At 46.7% G+C, this 21,034-nt stretch overlaps 1 protein-coding gene across 1 annotated transcript in view; it reads right to left on the reverse strand.

Moving 5' to 3' along the window:
* Positions 1-21,034, reverse strand: part of CTR9 (CTR9 homolog, Paf1/RNA polymerase II complex component) — an 861,351-nt gene that overhangs the window by 612,937 nt on the left and 227,380 nt on the right. The window contains exon 7 of the mRNA XM_069623650.1: positions 12,275-12,382. Coding sequence (XP_069479751.1) covers positions 12,275-12,382 — 108 coding nt within the window. The remainder of the gene's footprint in view (positions 1-12,274; positions 12,383-21,034) is intronic.

A 21,034-nucleotide genomic window follows, 5' to 3' on the forward strand; every position in this document is an offset into this window, starting at 1 on the left:
TTCCCCTACCTCGCACCCTCACACTGGAATGCCCTACCTCCTGTCCTCCGAGGCAGAGCTTCCATCACTTCTTTCCACAAGGACATGAAAACTGTTCTTTTTGCATAATGTGTAACATTCAACCTTACCTTTATGTTGCACACCAATGTATCTATGTACTAACCTGCAAATGCTTTTCCTTACTGTACCACCTCTGTAACTAAGTTCCCTGTAAGTAACAGTGCCTCAATGCCCTTGGGCTGTTTGTGCGCTATATAAATGTAATAAATAAACAAGCCTGGCTGCTCAACACGCTACCAACCTGTGTAGTACAAGCTAACACCAAAGATTGGGTTCCTATTGTCAGCAGGTCAGGGTTGTTGTGGTGCACCCAAAGGGTACTGCATACAATCTTGCCTAACACTAACCCAAGGGAAGAAGTTGTCCCTTCCAGAGCTTTTGTCAATTATGAAAAGGAGTTTCAGAACAGCAGCAGGGCTTTGCCGGGCAGTTCAATGGTCCAGGAGGATGCAGCAAGCCTCTCTTCACGATTCCTTTGCCGTATGTTTCTTCCAGTGGTCAACTGTCTTCAGTCCAAGAAGCCTCGCCTTTCATGAAGGTTTCTCCCATTCATGAGGAGCCTAGCTGTCACTCACAGCAGGGTGGCTGTCCTGGAAGGACAGCCAGCCAATCACGACTGGGTGCATTCAGTTAATCAAGGAGACAAACAGGGGAGTTACTGGCACCTCCCTGACTTCCTGCCCTTCCAGACGCACTGGAGCCAGAGGCAGGTTTCAGCACTGAAGCCTGTCAAAGGCAAAAACGAACAAAAGGCTTAAACCTGGTTTGGCGCAAAGAGTAAAACCCAAGAAAGACCTCACAAACAGAAAATGGCGAAAAAAGAAGATTGGTGACATTTTGACAAAAAGGTCAACCATGGGTACTACACTGCAGCCGAGAATTCAGCCTGCGGTAGGAAAATTAAACCACTGCTACCAGCCATTTAAAGTTGAGAGTGTAACAAAAAAATGTTACAGGAGTAAGTAAGAAAAGGGGCTACTAAGTAACCAGCCCCAGCACTCCATATAAGATGGGGTGTGGTGGACCTACTACAATTTCACTTTACTATTCTTGGAAATTGCAGTTCACCTAAGAAAAGTTATTTAAACCTTAAGAGCAATCTAAAGGATTTCCCTGAGACACTGCACTGAAGGTGCCATGTGTCACCATACAAAATGTAGATGCCTATGGAGTTTGTCAGACTCCAAAAACAAAAAGGAAATAAAAAATCCAAATCAGATCAAAACACATGAGTGAGAAAGGGGACTCACTCACTCCAGGGTTAAAATTAAAAAGTCCTAAAGTCCAGCAAAAGAGCTGGGGATCTCTAAGGCTGAAGGGAACGTGCACAGACATGGGAATTCTCCCCAACACAGCATGAAATAGAAATATGTCCCTTGATTCTGCTTCCCTTTCAGGGTCTTCTAGGTCTACCAGTCCCAAGAGGACTCGCCTGCCCAAGAAACAGTAAGCATGTATGATCCTAAACTGGATGTGCTGGATTGGCGGAGTACGTTTGAATACACCTATAGGCTACAAGAAATAAGAGGGAATGAATGGATTGCATCTACGCTCCCCCAGAACGGTTGTAATGCCGTTATGGAGTGGAGTTCCAGTGACAGAAAAAACTAAGAGTCAGTTATGCTGGCATTAATAGCGAGATTTGGGAAGACTCCTTCCCAGTACCATAAGAGGTTTAGGACCCTCAAAAAGACTGATGGTATTGCTTGGGCTACCCGAGTATATGAATGCTTGAAGAACTTGGATGGTTCGGTTAGGGGTTACTTGGAGTGAACTTCTTTGAAGGAATGAGAAATCTTTTTTTGCTTGAATCTATTTTTGATGTCTGCTCTCCTGAGCTGAGACACAACCTGGCTAATTATGGGGAGCCAACAGGGCCACTCATAAGGGCTACTTGGGCTAATCACAAAAAGGAAGAGGGGAAGCAGCACAAGAAAGTGGGTTAAGAGTACTCCAATTCCAACCATCCAAAAGAGGGACACAAACATAACAAGGGTAGATCCCATGGGAAACCTGGTAGGTCTAGTGAACCCTCTAGTGCCAAACCAGAGGAAGGTCAACAGAAGAACAAGTTACTTGCCAATTGGTAATGTTCTTTCGACTGGATGTTCCTCCAACGTATTCCTCATCTTTGACATGTAATGTCCACAGCTGTGCTGCTTCGGAAATATTTTTTTCGGCAGAGGGTGGCCTGCGTCGAGGAGTCGGGTCGATGTCCATCGAAGGCCTCCGTCAAGGGTGACATCGGGTGTTATAAGTAGCACGCACGGCGCCCGTAGCCTCAGTTCATGTTTTTCCCCTCTCACAACGTGTGGCATACATGCCCCCAAAACAGTCTTGACTGCACTTAGCCTTGTTGGAACGAAAGCTGCAATAGCATGGGAAATTCGAGAGGGGTAGGATGAGGAACATCCAGTCTAAAGAACGTTACCAGTTGGTAAGTAACGTGTTCTTCGAATTGATTGTATCCTCCAACGTATTCCTCATCTTTGACAGACTCCCCAGGCAGTATCAATGAGTGGAGGAGCGAGAAGAATTTCGATATACACATCCTGAACAGGGGAAGTATCCAGAGAATAATGCTTAACAAACGTGTGGATGGAAGACCACGTTGCAGCATCACATATGTTCTTAACAGGGACACCCCTCTGCAGGGCTGTCGATGTAGCTATGCCCCAGGTGGAATGTGCCTGTAAGCCCTCTGGAGGTTCCTTGCCAGCCAATTTGAACCATTCAGAAATAGTGAGGATGATGCCCCTAGACAAGGCCCGTTTAGAAACAGCCTGGCCCAATATGTGTCCAGTATATCCCACAAAGAGCTGGTCGTCCCCTCTGACCTTGAACATTCTTGAAAGATAAAAGCTTAATGCTCTTCTAGGGTCCAACCTATGGAGTCTCCCCTCTTCCTTACTAGGATGAGGAGGATAGAAGGCAGCTAGCACCACCTTCTGGCTCAAATGAAATTCTGAAACTACCTTCGGTAGGAAGGACGTACTCAATACAACCCTGTCCTTGTGGAATACAGTAAAGGGTGACTTAGAAGAAAGTGCCTGCAACTTGCTCACTCAGCAAGCAGATGTAACTGCAACTAAGAAACAGTCTTAAATGTTAACAGTCTCAACGGACAAGAGTGCAAAGGTCCAAACACAGCACCCATCAGAAATTTAAAGACCAAATTAAGATCCCAGACCGGCACCTGAAAAGGCATCGGCAGGAACACATTTGTGAGCTCTTTTAGAAACAGAGTGATCAGTGGAATCTTAAAATAAGAACATTCCTATGATGAGTGCTTAAAGATAGACAGCACTGCTAGGTAACCTTTAATGGTTCCCACCTGAAGAACCGTGCAGGCCAAAAAAGTAAGAAAGAACCACCGAAGTGGAACACTGAAAACGATCAACATTCTTTCCTCTGCACCAATCGCAAAACTTATGCCTACGGCACAGGGTCTTTGTTGCTGGACGCTTGGCCGAAAGCAACCCCTTCATGTCATCCGCAAGGTCCCAATCCTTATATCTCAACCTTTCAGAAACCCCACGTGAAGTTTGAGAGTCTTGACCTCTGGATGGAGAACTCAACCTCCCTCTCGCGAGAGAAGATCCTCTTTGGGGAAGACGCATTGGAGGACAGATTGACATTTCTAGAAGATCCGGGTACCAAGCTCTCCTAGCCCAATACGGACCAATGAGGATTATGTGGGACTCGAACCTCCGAAACCTCCTTAGAACTTGAGGCATGACGGGGATCGGAGGAAACTCATACAGTAGCGGCAATGACCAATCCACAACGAATAAGTCTCCTAAAGCTCCTTTCAGAGGAAATTCCCTTGAGCAATACCTCTCGCACTTCCGGTTGGCACTGGTCGTGAACAGATCCACCTGCAGGGTTCCCCAAAGGGCGAAGATCTCTTGAAGGACTTCCTGATCTATCTCCCACTTGTGGGAGACCGGGCTCTGCCTGCTCAGTGTGTCCGCCGCCGTGTTCCCCTCTCCGGCTAGATGAACCGCCGCTAGGGAGATTCCTTCCTGGATTGCCCAGAACCAGAGCTGCATCGCCTCTCTGCACAGTGGAAGGGACCCCTACACCACCTCTCTGGTTAAGGTAATGCATGGCCACAGTGTTGTCTGTCATTATCAGGACATTCTTTCCCCGTACAGATGGCAGAAAAGCCTTCAGTGCCAGCCAGATTGCTCTCAGCTCCAAAAGATGGATGTGTAGTTTGGACTCCGTTGGAGACCAACTGCTGATGGCCAGATCTTTGGCATGAGCCCCTCCCACCCAGTGAGGGAAGTGTCCGTCACTACAGTCACCTCTGGGCATAGTTGCCAAAAAGGTTCTCCTTTCATAAGATTCTGTGCAAGCCCACCACAGAAGATCCTGCGAGACCCGGAACGGAATGTGAAGGAGATCAGACATCTTGCCAGAATTGAGACCTCTGCTTCATGAGAGCCCATTGAAGGGATCTCATTCTCAGTCAGGCCTCTGGCACTAGAAAAATGCAGGATGCCATGAGGCCGAGCAACCTTAAGAATTCGAAACCCGGAAGACTCTGGGCTTGTTGAAATTCACTGACCATCTGGAGAATGTGTTGAGCCCTCACATGGGTGACGAGCACATTCCCAAGGATGTGTCCAACACAGCCCCGATTGTACTGGAGCTGTTGGGAAGGTGTCATGCGACTTCTTGAACTTGAGGGAGAAGCACAGTTTGTAAAGGGAGCGGCAGGTGACGGTGAGATGATCCAAGGCTTGTTCGGGAAAACGCACCCTGATCAGCCAATGAACCAGGTCGGGGAAGACCTGAATCCCCCCTCTCCTGAGATGTGCTGCCACCACGAGCTTATTGAAGAGCCTTGGGCGGAGGTCAACCCGAAAGGCAGGTCCCGAAACTGATAGTGCGATCCGCCAACTGCGAACCGCAGGTATTTCCTGTGCTGGAGATTGATCCCCACATGAAAATAAGCATCCTTTAGGTCCAATGACACAAACCAATCCTGAAGCTGGAGAGCCTGAAGGATCTGAGAAAGAGTGACCATCTTGAACTTGTCCTTCCTGAGGAACTTGTTCAAGCATTTTAAGTCCAAGATGGGTCTCAGTCCTCCGTCCTTCTTGGGAATCATAAAATGCAGGGAATACCAGCCCTAGTTCCTCTCTGCTACAGGCATCGGTTCTATAGCGCCTTTCTCTAGCAGGGACAATATCTTCTGCACAAGGAGCAGATCTAGAACCATCAAAGAGTGCTTTCCCCGGTGGATTGTTGTGAGGCCAGCATAGAAAAGGTAGGCAGTAGCCATGGGCCATTGTATCCAGAGTCCACACATCTGAAGTAATGGCTTGCCACTCTTCTAGATGCTAAGACAGCCTGCCCCCTACCAGTGAACAGTGACTCAAGGCCACAGAGCTGTTTTGAAGCAGCTGCAGCAGTGCCTGATGGCAAAGAGGCTGCTGCTTGAGTGTCTTTGTCACCTCTACCTCGTCCACCACAAGGATACTTATGTTTGCCCCTTTGACTGGCCATTCCACTCGCCCTTCCAAATGCAGAGTAGAAGCAAAAAGGATCCACTGCTCCATTGCTGTGCACTAGGCCGAAAAGGCTGGGGATGTCTAACAGCTGCGCCCAAAGATTTGGCAGTTGCTTAGGAGGTCTGCAACTTCTCAAAGCTCTCGTCAGCCTTGCTGCCAAAGGGATGAGACCCGTCAAAGGGCATATTTAGAAGACGAGCCTGCACATATGGTGCAAACCCTGACTTCCGCAACCACGCATATCTGTGCATCACGGTGCTCATAGCCATGGACCTGCTGACACTATCTGCAGTATCCAACCCAAACTGAAGGAATTCACACATGGCGTCCTTGCCATCCTTCAGAATAGCTAGAAAGCCATCCCTTTCATCCCCTTCAGGAATATGCTCAGCTGCTAAGTGCGCGAAAACTTTGCTAAGGCACAGGTGGAGTTGGCCGATTGTAACACCATACTCCCAGCAGAAAACACCTTGCGTGCCCATCCATCCATCCATCCATCCATCCATCCATGCGCTTATCGTCCCTATCAGGAGGGAATGTAGGATACGCCACCTTGTTCGAGGTAGCCATGGCTGCCTGGACCACCAAACTTTCTGGAGTAGGGCGAGTGGATAGGTAGCTGGGGTCGCTACTAGATGGGCGGTATTTCTTCATCAAAGACTTGTTCACCACCGGAATAGACTCTGGGGCATTGCAAGTTGCAGCCACCTTCTTTTCCAGCGCTACATGAAATGGCAACAACAATGGTCTGTGAACGGACCCGGATCTAGTATATCCATAAGATCATCTTGATCAAAATGCACTGGAGTCCTGGAACAGCCCAAAAACTCCACCACCTCCAACATGAGGCCCCAATAAGAGGAGTGGAAGTGTTAAGGCCACTGGCATCGTGCAAAGTTTGACATAGGTCCTCCATCCAACTCTCCTCCGAAATTAGGTAGTCAGGAACATTAGGAGTCCCAAACTGGAGCCCAAAAGGCGCATCATCCTCCCCAGACCTTTCATCCTCCTCATAAAGGTCATTGAGGGACTTTAAAAAGTCCTTCCCTGGGAGTAGAGTAAACCTTTTCTCAGCTATAGGCTTCAAAGACTTAGAAGTATCCTTCCTCGGAGGGTCCACAGGCGCAGGGACCACAACCGGCAATTGGGCTAAACGGCACAGATGGCGGCAATGGCTCAGAATGTGTCAGCTTTGACAATGGCGTTGACGGCTTTGAAGGCCTGACTGGGTTCGAAGACCCGACAAGCGCACCCGAAGGGCTTTGAGGATTTTGAGGGCTTCGCCGGCTGAGCCGGACGAAAACTGTGACCTCGATCTGGCAATTCCCTCGGGATCTCTCGATGCCTTGTCCGAACGGGGCCTCGAAGGCTCCCTATGTTTATCACGCCGGTTAGCCGGGCCCGAAGGCATGCAAGTATCGGGCCGAGACTGTTCCCTGCCGGCTTTGTGAGAAGGCGGGGGTGGAACTGTGCCCTGGGACTAAAAGATTTGCAACATCTTTTCCCGGAAAGCATCCCACTCCGCTGGGGTCAATGATTGGGTCAGGCAGGTGACCCTTCTCTGGGAGGCGTTAGCCGAAGACGACGAGGAAGGCGACCAATGGTGCCTCTTCCTTGAACGCCTCGACGATGACGAGTGCCGCAAACCACCACAGGACCAGACCTGCTTAGACTTCTTCCGACGAGGAGAGTCACCTCTAGACCAGCAGACTTGCATTTAAGGGGCTTGGACACCCTTTCCTACCTTCGGTTTCCCCTTTCTCTCCGGCAAGGCCTTGGCAGTCAACGACTGGCACTTCTGAGCAGCCATTCGTATCGTGGCCCTTGCCGAGGCACCACAGACAGACAAATACGATGCAGATCCGTAATCGACATCTTGGAGCCGCAGTCCCGACACTTCTTGAAGCCAGACCGCGGGGTCGTCGGGGTAGAAGACAAAGACATAATTCACAGTAACCACGAGGTGCAGCAAGTTTTATGAAGAAAACACGTTTGCTGAAAAAAAGGAACAGAGTCTACGGGCGCCGTGCATGCTACTTCTAACATCCGATGAAGTCAGCCTCGACAGAGGCCTTCGAGGGACATCGACCCAACGCCATTGACGCAGGGCGCCCTCTGCTGAAATGTTTTATCCAAATCACAGCTGTGGACCTTACATGTCAAAGATGATGAATACGTTGGAGGATACAATCCATTTGAAACCCCCATTCAGAGAACATTTGGTAAATGTTTTGTAAGTGGGTCTGTAGATCATGTGAAGGGCGATCCCAGATGTAAGGGTACAACTTCAGGGGTCCACACTGCCTCCTTAGCCTTCCTGCCAGAGGGAGAATACCAGATGGCAAGTGCACACTTTCAACTACTGGCTGAAGACCCCCATTGAAGTTCAAGCCAGTGTATCTTTATTGTCCCTGGCTCTGTGGGAACAACAGAATGGGGATGTTTAGAACACCATTTCAGATAACACTAAAGATTAATTTAAAAGGACAGTGTTCTTGTACATGGCCAGGAGACTCCTGCCATTAGAGACACTGGAGCAAGCATAACAGTGGTTGACAAACGTTTTTCAAACCGAAGGATGTAGCTAAGGCACTCAAAGGTCCCACTAAACTTGAGGAGGCCCTATCCAAACGGTTTCTATTCTGCCAGGTCTCATCCAGTGGAATAACAGGACTGTTAGAATCCCAGTTATTGTAAAGAATGAAATGCCAGGGAGAGTCCTGCTGGGGAATCACTTGAAGGCTCCTGGAGTATTGTCTAGTACCCCCAGGCCTCCCAGCAAAAAGAAGCAGGAGCAAACAAGATTAGCCAGAGAGGCAACCTTAAGAGACTCTCTGTTTGAGGAGGAGGCGGCATCCAATACCTTCAGTAAACAGGAGGGCCACCCTTCAACTTCAAATAAGAGAAAATAGACCAAGGTGAAATCCAGGGTCTCTAATAAGAAGAAAGGTCCGAAACCAAAACCTGTTCACAAAACAAGAATAACCCCAAGAGGACTGTCCCAGGTCACCCCAGTGACCCATTCCCCAGCTATTGCTGAGTGGGAAAACAACCAAATTCTGTGAAAACAACTACTGGTGACACAGAGCTGGAAGAAAACCTTCCCTGCATTGGAGATCTGGATCCTAAAGACCATCCTGAGCTGCAGACTTTACTTGTACAAGGTGGAGCTTCTAGCGCAGACTTCAGCAGAGGACAAAGATTGTCCCACTCTAGAAGGTCTGCGTCAGCAGACAGCTTCCCAGCTGGAAGGGCAAGAGCCAGGGAAGCATAGGCTGTACTGGGAGGATGGCCTCTACAGTGAACCTACTAAATCTACCCCAGGGGACTATAGGAGACTGGTAGTGCCCCAGGAGCTGAGAAAAATTCCTATAGTTGGCACGAGATCACTCTGGCTGGTCACTTGAGTTTCAAGAGGACCAGCGATCTATGCACTTCTACTGGCTAGATAAGTTCTGTAGGAGCTTGGTAGGTAAGATTTGGAGCAGTACGCTTTGGGTGCACTACAACAACCATTTCCTCCTGGCAATAGGGACCCAACCTTTGGTGTAAGTCTGAACTACACAGGTTGGTAGTTTGGCTGAGCAGCCAGGCTTATCTCAAGAGGGGTCAAAGTGTGCAGTAGCGGAGTTACACAGATTCACAGTAACAAGTTTCCAAATAAACACGTACAAGGTTTCTTGATTAAATAATTATTAATTTAACAGTCAGTTTGAAGAAGCCTTCTTCAGAAGGGGCAATATAATAGTAACACACAAATACACTCCAAGATACACACTCTCGTTTCTCCAAGTCAGAGCACTACTGAAAAGGAAGTCACAGAAAAGAAGGTTATAGAATAAAACAAGAGATCACACAATTATTCTGAAGCAGTTAAGTACTTCTGAACCCCCAATGCAAAGTAAGTTAACCCCTTCCTTCAAGGAAAGGTAAAACACAATGTCAGAGGAAAGAACAGTTATTCTGGGATCCAGGCCAGCCAATGTCAATTGCGAAAAAGTCTAGGTGAGATGAAGCACTTTTTGTAGGTGAATAAAAGTCTTGCACAATGTTTTAGAAGTCTTTGTAGAAAAAGTCAAATCAATGTACGGCCACAAGCTGTGAGGCTTGTGAGGTAAAGAAGCTGTAGGCAACTCTACAGAGCAACCAAGACAAGCCTCAACTGAGATCAAGTCAGGTTACAACGACAAGAGGCATGTTCCCTTGGACTGTACAGTACCTTTGGTTAGAAGAAATGGTTCCAGCTGGCTTCTGTTCCTTTGTGGCTCTGCAAATCCTTATGTGCCTCACTCGTGGGGGCAAGAAGGACGTCGTCTGTGACTCCTGCACTGCAATGGCACGGTCACCGACCACAACCGGCAATCTGTGGCACTTTGGTGTTTCAGATCCTCGCAAATTCTGCAAAAAGCAACACTGATTCCTGGCTGTCGAGATGGGCTTTCCTTGCATCTGGGGTCCAGCACTCTGTTGAGGTGGCTCAGGCTCGGTCAGTCCTGCAACCTGGGAGTCCGGAGGATCTTCCTGGAGCTCTTGGCCAGCTTAAAAGCAACACACACGATCTGGTGTTCCTCTCCCTGGCTTCACCGGGCAAACCAACAGTCCAGGAGTTGCAGCAGGCGTCCTCTTCAAGTTCTTCTTCGTATTCCTTCGTCCAGTGGTCGACTCTGCCTTCCAAGACAAAAAGCCTTGCCTTTTATGTAGGTTTCTCCCATTCATTCCAGCCTAGCTGTCAGTCACCCAGCAGGGTGGCGGCTGTCCTTGCCGCACAGCCAGCTGGCCAATCACCCATGAGTGCATTCCTGTCTCCAAGGAGGCAAAGCACAGGGAGGTTCGGGCACCTCCCTCGCTTTGTGTCCCCGCCAGACACCCTGGAGCCAGAGGCAGTCTTCACTCGTGAATCCCGCCAAAAGCAAAACAAACAAAGGGACCAAACCTGGCTTAACACGCAGAGTAAATCTCAAGAAGGACCTTTCCACAATGAAATGGCACAAAAAGAAAACCGAGGCCATTTTGACAAAAATGTCACCCTTGGGTGCTTTACTGCAGCTGCAAATGCAGCCCGCAGTAAATGCACACCACAGTAGTTAAAAGTGAACCACTGCCACCAGCCATTCATCGAGGAGGAAAGGGTAACAAAAAAATGTTACATGAGAAGCTAGACAAAGGAGACACTAAGTAATCCCTCCAGCACCCCATTGTAAGATAGTGTGTGCTGGGTCTAGAAAGTTACAATGTAAGGGAAGTCAATTTCACTAAACTGCTCTTGGAAACAGGAGTTTACCCAAGTGAAGGTATTTAAACCTTGGGAAATCTAAAAGACTTCCCTGTTTCACTGCACTGAAGTTGCTGTGTGACAATGTAATGAGGTGATGCCTAGGAGTTTGTCAGACTCCACAACCAAAAGAAACACATAGAATTAAAAGTACAAAGTCCCAAAGTTCAGCAGAAAAGAGCTGGGGGTCTCCAAGTCTGGAGGAATTTGGCACTAAACTGAAAATTCTCCCCAACAACCTTCTATTGCCATGCTTTCTCTTTGCTTATAGAGAAGCCCCTCAAGCTGAGGTTGGTTTTAGCCCCTTTGAATTTCTTTATGGGCATCCAGTCAGAGACCCTTTGGCCCTGTCAAGGAAGGTTTGGAGAGTGCTCCTTCCCTACAGCCAGTGAGAGTCACTGACTATGTGCTAGGCCTCAGAATGAGGGTGGCACTGATGACAGAAGCTTCTGAAAACCTGAAAGCTGGTCAAGTGTTGGCAAGACCAGAAGGCCAACATGGTGGAGAGTTCATTCCAGACCAGTTAGTAAAGGTTATAGTGCCTACATGGCAGAGGGACTTACAGGACAAGTGGCTTGGACCCTTGAAGGTTTTAGGCAAGCCTTCGAGGTCAATTATTTAGTGGACTTGGGCAACCCCAAGGAGGCCACGAGTGTCTATCACACTTACAGTCTAAAGGCTTATGTTTCCAGATAAAAGACGAACTACATCCCTCTGGGAAAATCTAACTGTTTTTCAAAGTATGTTCTGATCCAACTATAACTTTTCCCTGCTTATAACTCAATATTGCAATGGTGATCACAAATAAGTGTTATTACTGACCTCACATGATGCCACTCAATGTGCTGGAATATGTTTAACATATGAAAAGTTACTCACCTGCTTTATTGCTTTTGTTGAATTGAATCCTAACTTTGTTGATGTTACTATTGGTTGCTGCTTTTTAAAGACTGTTTAAGTATCCTTGAGTATATATAAATATTTATATTATGACTAAGTGTGTAAGTGTATACTTTGATATCTGTATTTACTGATGTCATTGTACAGCTCACGTTACCCATCTTAAGATACGCCTGGCTGCTCAGTCACACTGCCAACTTGTGTAATACGAGCCTATATTAAAAGGTGTGTTACCCAATACCAAGAGAAAAGTCTTGTAAAGTCCCACACCAGTTGGACTCTACAAATTCATACCGAACAGTACCCCTGCTGCACCACACTGTAAGGTGATGTGCCAAGTAAAACAATCAAGAAATGTAATGGGGCATAGTGTATGGTATTGATTCAAAAAGATGTAACAAGAAGTGAAATAAGTAAGCAGACCCGATTAATTACAATATCAGCATTGATCGGTAAGGAGCCTATATTACAAAACTTTGATCACGCATTGTTTCCATAACAAATTAAATAATAATCTTACCTTTTTAAAGAAAAAGTGATTTGCCAAGTGATTTAGCACCATTGGGTTACTAGGATCGATTGTGTATGCTCTAGAGAGAAGTTGTACACCATTTTTGATGGAATCCGCCTAGAAAAATGAATGGAGAATTAATAAATATTTGGCTAATAGAATTAGAACAATTAAAAATCAAAGCAAACCAATATCAAAAGTAAAAAGTAAAGCAAAACAAAAAAAGACTAAACATCTGGATTAAGAAAATGTTTGTTACAATGATATGTCCATCATTTGGCAGGCATTTCCACAATATGCTCAGGTTCTTGCATGACAAGGCAAGCACTTCCATCATTAAGTGGACATTGCCACCAAATGGCTGCGTAGTGCGTGACCAGCATAAGACAATGCTGTGAGCTTGCCATGTGTATACACTGTATGCCAGTTCTCTCAACCTCCTGGCATTACAGTGTGCATGTCAAGAACACTAACAGTTTGATTAACCTTGATTTATACATTTTTAGTGGAGTACATTTAAGTTCTGATCAGCATTTGCACTCAATGATTTAATCAACTTTATCAAAGTCTCAGCCTTTCACACAATGTTTCTGTTTTTGTTCCCAGTTTCTTGAACAAGTAACCCTAGTCCCAGCAGTCCTCCTCACAAAACTTCCTTTCTGTGGTTCTGAGTTTACTTCGGGTTTTACCAGCAGCAGGTTTACTTTTCCCTTATCCCACAGCTGCCAACAGAGGGGTTCTGGGTTTATATCTTTCTGGACACACAAAACAAGAACCACTTTCAAGGCTGGGTAGTTTTATTTCTAACCTCCAAATGTGGATGTGAGAGATTTTGGCCTATAGTTATTGCAGGATGTTTTAATCAGGCAACAAAGTTCGGGAGAATCATCAACCCCAAATCTCAGGTGTACACAATTTTTGTTGAACTTTTACTGAAGCCTGAATACGCCAATTTAACAAAATCAATTCCCTACAGCCTATCTACCAGAGACAAGAAATACACAGGGTGGCACAGAGGCTCTATTTTAAAAAATACAGATAATCAAACCCATTTAAAATATAAACAAATTATACAGATTGTCCATCCTCTATGAAATCCCAATGTAAATCATTACTATAATGATTACATTGGGATTTCATATAATTCATGTAAAATGCACAGTCAATTGTCAAAGTGCATTTTACATGAATATAGACTTAAAAACAGTGATCACTGTACATACATTTGATTTGCCCTGAGAGCACAAACACCAGAGGTTGAAAAATAAATGATGGCTCGGGACAAAGCTTTAATTTTATTTAAAAACAAATTAAATCAGTACATCATGCCTATCAAAATCTCTCAACTTTTCATCTAACTTTTCATTTACACCCAGGTATTTTGCTGGATTCAGAGCTTTTAATATTTTACTCCAGAGTGAGTAAACATTAAGAGAAGTCCATCTTACATAACCCCCTCTTAAAATAAGCCTGGCTGCTCAGACACACTACCAACTTGTGAACTACAGGCCTATATTAAAAGGTGGGTTACCTAATACCAAGCAGATCAGTCTTGTGAAGTCCCACGCCAGTTGGACTGCACTAATTCTTACCAAACACTGGTGGCCGACGGTTTGATTGGTGTAGAGTGGTTACATTGACTATTGGTTCTACTTGTGTCCAAATAAACCAACCACAAGGCTAGCTCCACCAAAAAGTATAACTTGTAACAATGTCTAGCATGGATAACTTTAATGAAGCAGCCCTAACTGCACTTACCTTTGATCAGTCAAAAGTTGTGTGTAGAAACAGGGGGCTGAGTTTAAAAGGAAGGAAGAGTGAATTTATTACTAAGTTGTTAAATCAACAATTGGGAAGTAGCTCTGTATCTCCTACTCCCCAGACTGATCTGGAAGAAAATGATGTTAGTTTAGAGTTTAGCTCACATCTGCATGAGTCCCAATTGCCTGATGTACCTTAATCACCTTTCCTACGGTGGCCCCACTAGGTCATAACTTAAGTGCTGAATATCTCTTGAAAGAATGAGATTGGAACTAGAATTCAAAAAAGTGAAGTGTTCCGAGGACAAAGAAAAATAGATGAGACTCAGAAAAAAGAAATGCAGCATGAACATGAGATGACTCTGCTTCCTTTTCAGGGTCTTCTCGGTCTACTAGTCCAAAGAGACCTCACTTACCAAAAGAGGCTGTGAGTATATACAGGCCTAACCTTGATGTTTTGGATTGGCTAGGTACATTAGAATTCACCCATGTTAGGCAAAGTTTGTATGCAGTTCCCTCTGGGAACACTACACAACTATGACTACAGGTGTAAGCAAACCAACCTTTGGTATAAGTCTGTACTACACAGTTTTGGTAGCATGTGGTGCAGCCAGGCGTATCTCAAGAGGGGAATGTGAGCAGTAATGATGTTACACAGAGGTCTACAATCACAGGTGTTCAAATAAACTCTTACACTCAAGGTTTCTTGGATCAATGCTTATTAATTTATCTATCAGTCAGTTATAAAACCTTCATTAGAAGGATGCTATCATATAGTAACACGCAAATATACTTAAATACAATACACCGAGTTTCTGGATCAGACAAGACCCTTTTGGGATGGCCCACAGACAACTTACACCTACAGGTAACTTTATTAACAAGGGTGTTGTGGACATTAATATCTTACTGTTGGCATTGAGAATACTTTCAAGAGGAGTAAAAGGCAAAGGTTATCAGAACATAAAAGGTTACATTGCAAATACTTTGAGTTCACCGGAAGAGTCAATTCAATTTAATGGGCTAGGCCAAAGTCAATGGGCTAAAGTCTTGGATAGGATAAAGCAGTTCTGGAAAGTAAAAGGAAAAGTCTCTGCACAAGTTCTTGCAAGTAGTTTGTAAAAAGAAGATATGTTGGGTCACAAGCTGATTAGGCCTGTGAGTTGCAAATGTTTCAAGCACTTTCACTGTGAGAGGCAAGTTCTCTCAGTCTTGTTTTACAGTACCTTTCAATGAAAAAAAAGATGCAGCTGAAGACTTCTGTTCCTGACAGTTCCTGCAGATCTCGCTTTTCATGGGCCGCAGTCGTGGGTACAGGAGGGAGGACGTTGGGGGACCCTGCACTGCGACGATCAAAAGATCGCAACTGGCAAACTTCAATTTCAGTGGCTGTTTCGCGTTTCAGCTACCGCACTGGTAACAACGCAGGTCTTGGCTGTCAAGGTGGAATGTCCTTGCTTCTGAGGTCCCACACTCCGCACCGACCAATTCTGACCCCCCTCAGCGATGTCGTGGGTGTCCGGAGGATCTTCCAAACGCTTTAGGCGAGCTTACAAGTAACGCACACAATCTGGTGTCCCTCTCCCTGGCTCTATGGTTTCCTGCAGCACTCTGAGGAAATGCAACCAGCTCCGAGATGGGTGTCCAGGTGGCTTACTTGGGAGTTGATTGGTCCTACCAACTCAAAGGGAGAAGTCGTCCTTGCAGGGCTTCTCAGTCTATGCGAACTTGGCGTTTCGGACCTGCAGCAGGGCTTTAACGGGCAAACCAACAATCCAGGAGTTACAGCAGCTGTCCTCTTCAAGCTCTTTTTCGGACACCTCCCACACTTCCACAGGGAGTTTCGGACACCTCCCACACTTCCTTCCTACCCCAGACACTGACGCCAGAGGCAGCTTTCACTCCTGAAGCCCGCCAAAGGCCATTGAACAAAGAGACCAAACTTGGTTTGGCGAACAGAGAAAACCTCTAGAAGGACCTTTCCACAAAGCAATGGCGTAAAAAGAAGACCGGGACCTGTTTTAACAAAAGAGGCTTCAGTGCATCTTGAAAAACAGGACTCCCGCGGTTACCGGAGCTACGAATAGTTCACGGTCTGGAAAAATCATGGTAGTTTGTTGTAAAACCACTGCCACCAGCCATTCTGAGAGTAAAGGGTAGAATTTGAATTCTACACGAGTATCTAGACACAGGGGATACTAAGTAATCCCTCCAGCACTCTATTGTAAGATAGGGTGTGCTGGGTCTAGGAATTTAAAAGTGTTGTTAGGGAGAATTCTCATTAATGTGCCAATTCCCTTCACCTTAGAGACCACCAGCAAGTTTGCTGGATTTTGAGGACTTGATTTTTTTTACCTGGAGAGTGCGAGCCTTTTTTCCCACGCTCTCATTTATTTTGATGTGTGTTTTATTCTTGTGTTCTTTGAGTATGGAGTTTTAGACAACTCCATTGCCATCATCTTTTCATGTGTGTTACACAGCACCCTCAGTGCAGTAACACAGGGAAGCCTTTCTAGGCTATCCCAAGGTTTAAATACCTTCTCTGGGATAGACTACGGTTTCCCAGAGAATATAAAGTTAAATTGACTACTAGTCTTTTTAAATTTCTAGACCCAGCACACACTATCTTACAATAGAGTGCTGGAGGGGTTACCTAGTATCCCCTGTGTCTAGAAACTCAAGTAGCAGTCAAATGCTACCCTTTCCTATCAAAATGGCTGGTGGCAGTGGTTTTACAACAAACTACCATGATTTTTCCCAACCGTGAACACCGGTAGCGTTAAATCACAGGCGCCATGTTATTCAAGATGGCACCTAAGCCCACTTCGATTAAACAGGTCCCGGTCTTTTTTTGCCATTTCTTTTTGGAAAGGTCCTTCTAGAGTTTGTCTCTGCGTGGCAAATTAGGTTTGGTCCCTTTGTTTCTATGCCTTTGGCGGGCTTCAGGACTGAAGACCGCCTCTGGCGCCGGAGTCACTGGGGTGGGCAGGAAGTGAGGGAGGTGCCTGAAACTCCCTGTGCTTAGTCTCATAGGAGACCCAAATCCACTCTGGTGTGATTGGCTGGCTGACTGTCCGGCAAGGACAGCCACCCAGCTGGGTGAGTGGCAGCTAGAATGGAATGAATGGGAGAAAACTGTTTAAAAAGGCGAGTCTCTTGGCTTGGAAGGCAGAGTCAACCACTGGAACGAAAGAATTGAAGACGAGCTGGAAGAGGACAGCTGCTGCAACTACTGGGCCGTTGGTTTGCCTGGTGGAGCCCTGCTGCAGGTCCAAATCGCCAAGTTCACCTCGAGAGAAAAGCACTTCAAGGACGACTTCTTCCTTTGAGTTGGTAGGACCAATCAACTCGTAAGCCACCTGAATACCATTCTCGATGCTGGATAGGATTAACCAGGGGGAAGGACACCAGCTTGTGTGCTTGAAGAACAGCAACCGGAATTAAAGATTTGCCAATTTGCCAGCTTTGTGAACCGTCCTTGTGCAGGAGTCCCGACGTCCTCCCTCTTGTCTCCACGACTGAGGCTCAGGAACAGCGAGATCTGCAGGAACTGCCAGGAACAGAAGTCTTCAGCTGCATCTTTTTCTTCAAAATAAGGTACTGTGAAAACCCAACCGAGAGCGCTTACCTCTCACTGCGAAGGTTTGTGGAACTTTGGCAACTTGCAGGCCTAGTCAGCTTGTCATCAGACATATGAACCTTTCTTCCGTGAACTACTTCTAAGAACCGTGGCAAAGACTTTTCCGTTTAAATACCAGAACCATTCTTACTTGTACAAGACACTAGCCCATTGACTTTGGCCTACCTATTGCATTGAATCAACTCCTCTGGTGAAATCAAACTATTTGCACTGTTTTAGAGTAACTAGTATTAGTTGTATCAACTTATGCCTTTTTGCTCCTACTTCAATGCTATTTTGCTCCAACTTCAAGGGAGCTCAACTGCTTCGTAATCAGTATTGTAGTATAATTTGTGTGCGATATTGGTTGCCTCATTTAGTGAATACTTTATAAATGATTGTGTAATAAATTAATATGTGTTTTTAACAAGAAACCTTGAGTATAAGTGTCTACATTGTAGACCTTTTTGCAACACCCTTAACAAGCTCACATTCCCTCTTGATATAAGCATGGCTGCTTCTTACGCTCACCTGACTCCCACGGAGGAGCTGGCCTGGTTCGCGCTGCTGTGACCTCTTCTAAGGTGATGCGCAGGGTTCGGAAGAGGGACTGGACCGGGCCCCCAAATCTGGCTTGTCTGGCTCGCAGAAGTATCCTTCTGTAGGCGAAAATAGGGGATTAACTGTCTGCGGGGTAATGCAATTGGCCTCCCACTTTCCCCTCTCACCCTCCTTGAAACCCTTCTGTGATTTCTCGTAGCGTCTCACCTTAGGGTCTGGAAGGACGAGCTCTCCATCCTGCTTCTGATGCAGGGGCGCGTTGGTATCCAGTTACTTCACTGGAGTTTCGGATTGGTGAGAACCAAACTTGCTTGGCTTCCAGGTAAGTTTTTTGATAAGAGGTTCCCCTTGTGTCCATGCATTAATGTACTAATGCTAGTGTCTTTTTCCCCATAGGGGCCGGGGTACGGAAAGCCGGGGAACAGGCACCGACCCGAGATGGGCAGTGAAATCCTTGTAGAAATCAGGTAAGTCTTTAATGAGCGTTTTTTGGTAATGTCTTTTCATTTGCTCATTAACGCTGATGTCTCTTTTTCCCCTTAGGGGCCGGGGGCCGGAAATGCCAGCGGACCCGAAATGAAGAGGGAATGAATCAACAGGTAAGCCTTAACATGGAGATTTAGCTTTCCTTATTCCCTTCTCTCTCTCACCTTTTGTTCTGGTGTTTTTCTCCCTAGGCGCTGGGGCGCGACTGCGAATCCGGATGATCGCTGCTGAACATGGAGGCACCCTGTAAAGGTGAGTGGAATGCGGCGCTGCAGCGATCGACGTGATGAGCTTTTAAATTAAAGTGTTCCTTTTCAGGATTGTCGGCGAGATGTCTCCGGGATGCGGATTTAGCAGGTAAGGACTTTTCCTTCTTCTGTTCTCTTCTTCTCTTCCTTTGCAGGTAAATCCAGGACGCTGGCAGGCGTGGCAGAAGTCAGGATGCAGGAGCAGACACGGTGAGCGTCCAGCTGCTAGATGCAGAACAACGCGAAGCACGTGTGGCTGTTCAGGTGGGGTTTAAATAACCTTAGGAGTTCCAGGTATGTATCCTTCCACGACAACGCCAGGATGGTAAATTAGTCCCACAGGTAAAGTAGTTCCTTTCAGGCCTCAAGGAGGCCGGGATCCTGCAGCATGGTCTGCATCAGGTAAGTGCACCCAAGCATTCCCATAATGAGCCTGGCGCCTATGGCGCCAGGACTGATGTTTTATGAGGCTGTCGACATAGGCGCCAGGACACTGTCCAAAGGGCCCCTATATGGGGTTGCTGGGTCCTTCCTTGGGGACTGGATGTCCGCTTTCGGGGACACCGGGCTTGAACCGGCTCCCCGGGAGCGGGCATCATGACACTGCTTAGCCCGCTACCAAAAACTGTGTGGTACAGACTTATACCAAAGGTTGGATTTGTTTACATCTGTAGTCTTAGTTGTGTGTAGTGGTCCCAAAAGGTACTGCATACAAACTCTGCCTAACAAAAAGACTAGTAAAGTCAATTTCACTTTACTTACTTTGGGAAACAGTAGTTTATCCCAGAGAAGGTATTTAAGCCTGAAAGGTTTCCCTGTGCCCCTGCACGGAGGGTGCTGTTTGACACAAATGAAAAAGGTGATGCCTATGGAGTTGGTTAGACTCCATAACTAAAAGGAGCTAGTGAAGCTGGAATTAATAGCCAGATGAGGGAAGACTCCTTCTCAAAAAGATTTAGAAGCCTTAAAAAGACTGATGGTACCCATTGGACTACCTGGGTGTTGGGAGGGGTGGGTGTGTGAAGGAGAGAAGGAGAGAAGGAGAGAAGGAGAGAGACTTTCGATGGCTGGGCTATGGTCACAGCGTAAACCCCTTTGAAGGAATGAGAAACCTGTATATTGTGTATGCCTGCTCTCCTGAGCTGAGACAGCATTTGGCTGACTTTAAGGAACTTGATCCTAAGAAACTAGCACAAGTTGCTGACTTACGGGTAGTCAACAGGGCCACTCTTAAGGATTCTGGGGCAACTCAAAAGGAAGAGGGGAAGCAGCACAAGAGAGGGTACAGAAGTTTCAAATTCCAAATTTGCAGCAGCGCCGCCACTGGTGCCAGGCACTTGGTGAATACCCCTGACTTCAATCTGAAGAGACGGGCCTTGAATTGGTGGTAATGCTTCTCTTGCACCACGAAACGCAGGAACTTGCAGTGTTCTTTGTGAATGGGGATGTGGAAGAATGCATCCTCTAAGTCGAACGACGACAGGAAGCGCCCCCCCCCTTCCCCCATCTTCCAGGTATCTGAGCACGTGCTGAAGAGTAACCATCCGGAATTTTGGGGAATTGATATATTTGTTCAGTCGATGAAGGTCGCGGATGGGCCTCCAGCCCCCGGTCTTCTTTCTGACGAGAAAGTACCTTGAGTAAACTCGAGTCCCAGAGCCTCTTCGGGACAAGCTCTATTGCGCCTTTCCTTAGCATGGCCCGCACCTCCAGCAACAGCTGAGGGACGTGGTTTTCCTGCTGGGCCACCAGTGGTATTTGAAGACACTTCTGTTGAAAATCCAAGGTATGTCCGTGGGCGGGAGCATCCAGCACCCAACGGTCGGCGGAGATGGTCGTCCTGACACGCTGATGAAGTACGCCAGCCGGCCTCCCACCGGGGTGCACGGGTGGAGGCCCGACTCCACAGCTTGATCAATCCTGGTTGAATGTCAACGGGGGTGACTTAGGGGCCCTGGTGACGACAACGCCCTCCTACGAAGGTCTTGGAGCTGCCCCTGTTGGTCTCATGGGCCGAAGAGTGGGAGTGTTGGCGGTAAGAAGAGGAACCCCCACCAGGAGGATCCTTGGAACTTGACGCCTGAGGTCTGAAAGG

Source organism: Ambystoma mexicanum, chromosome 11 (assembly GCF_040938575.1).
Source record: "Ambystoma mexicanum isolate Mex_15411 chromosome 11, UKY_AmexF1_1, whole genome shotgun sequence".
Lineage (NCBI taxonomy): Eukaryota > Metazoa > Chordata > Amphibia > Caudata > Ambystomatidae > Ambystoma > Ambystoma mexicanum.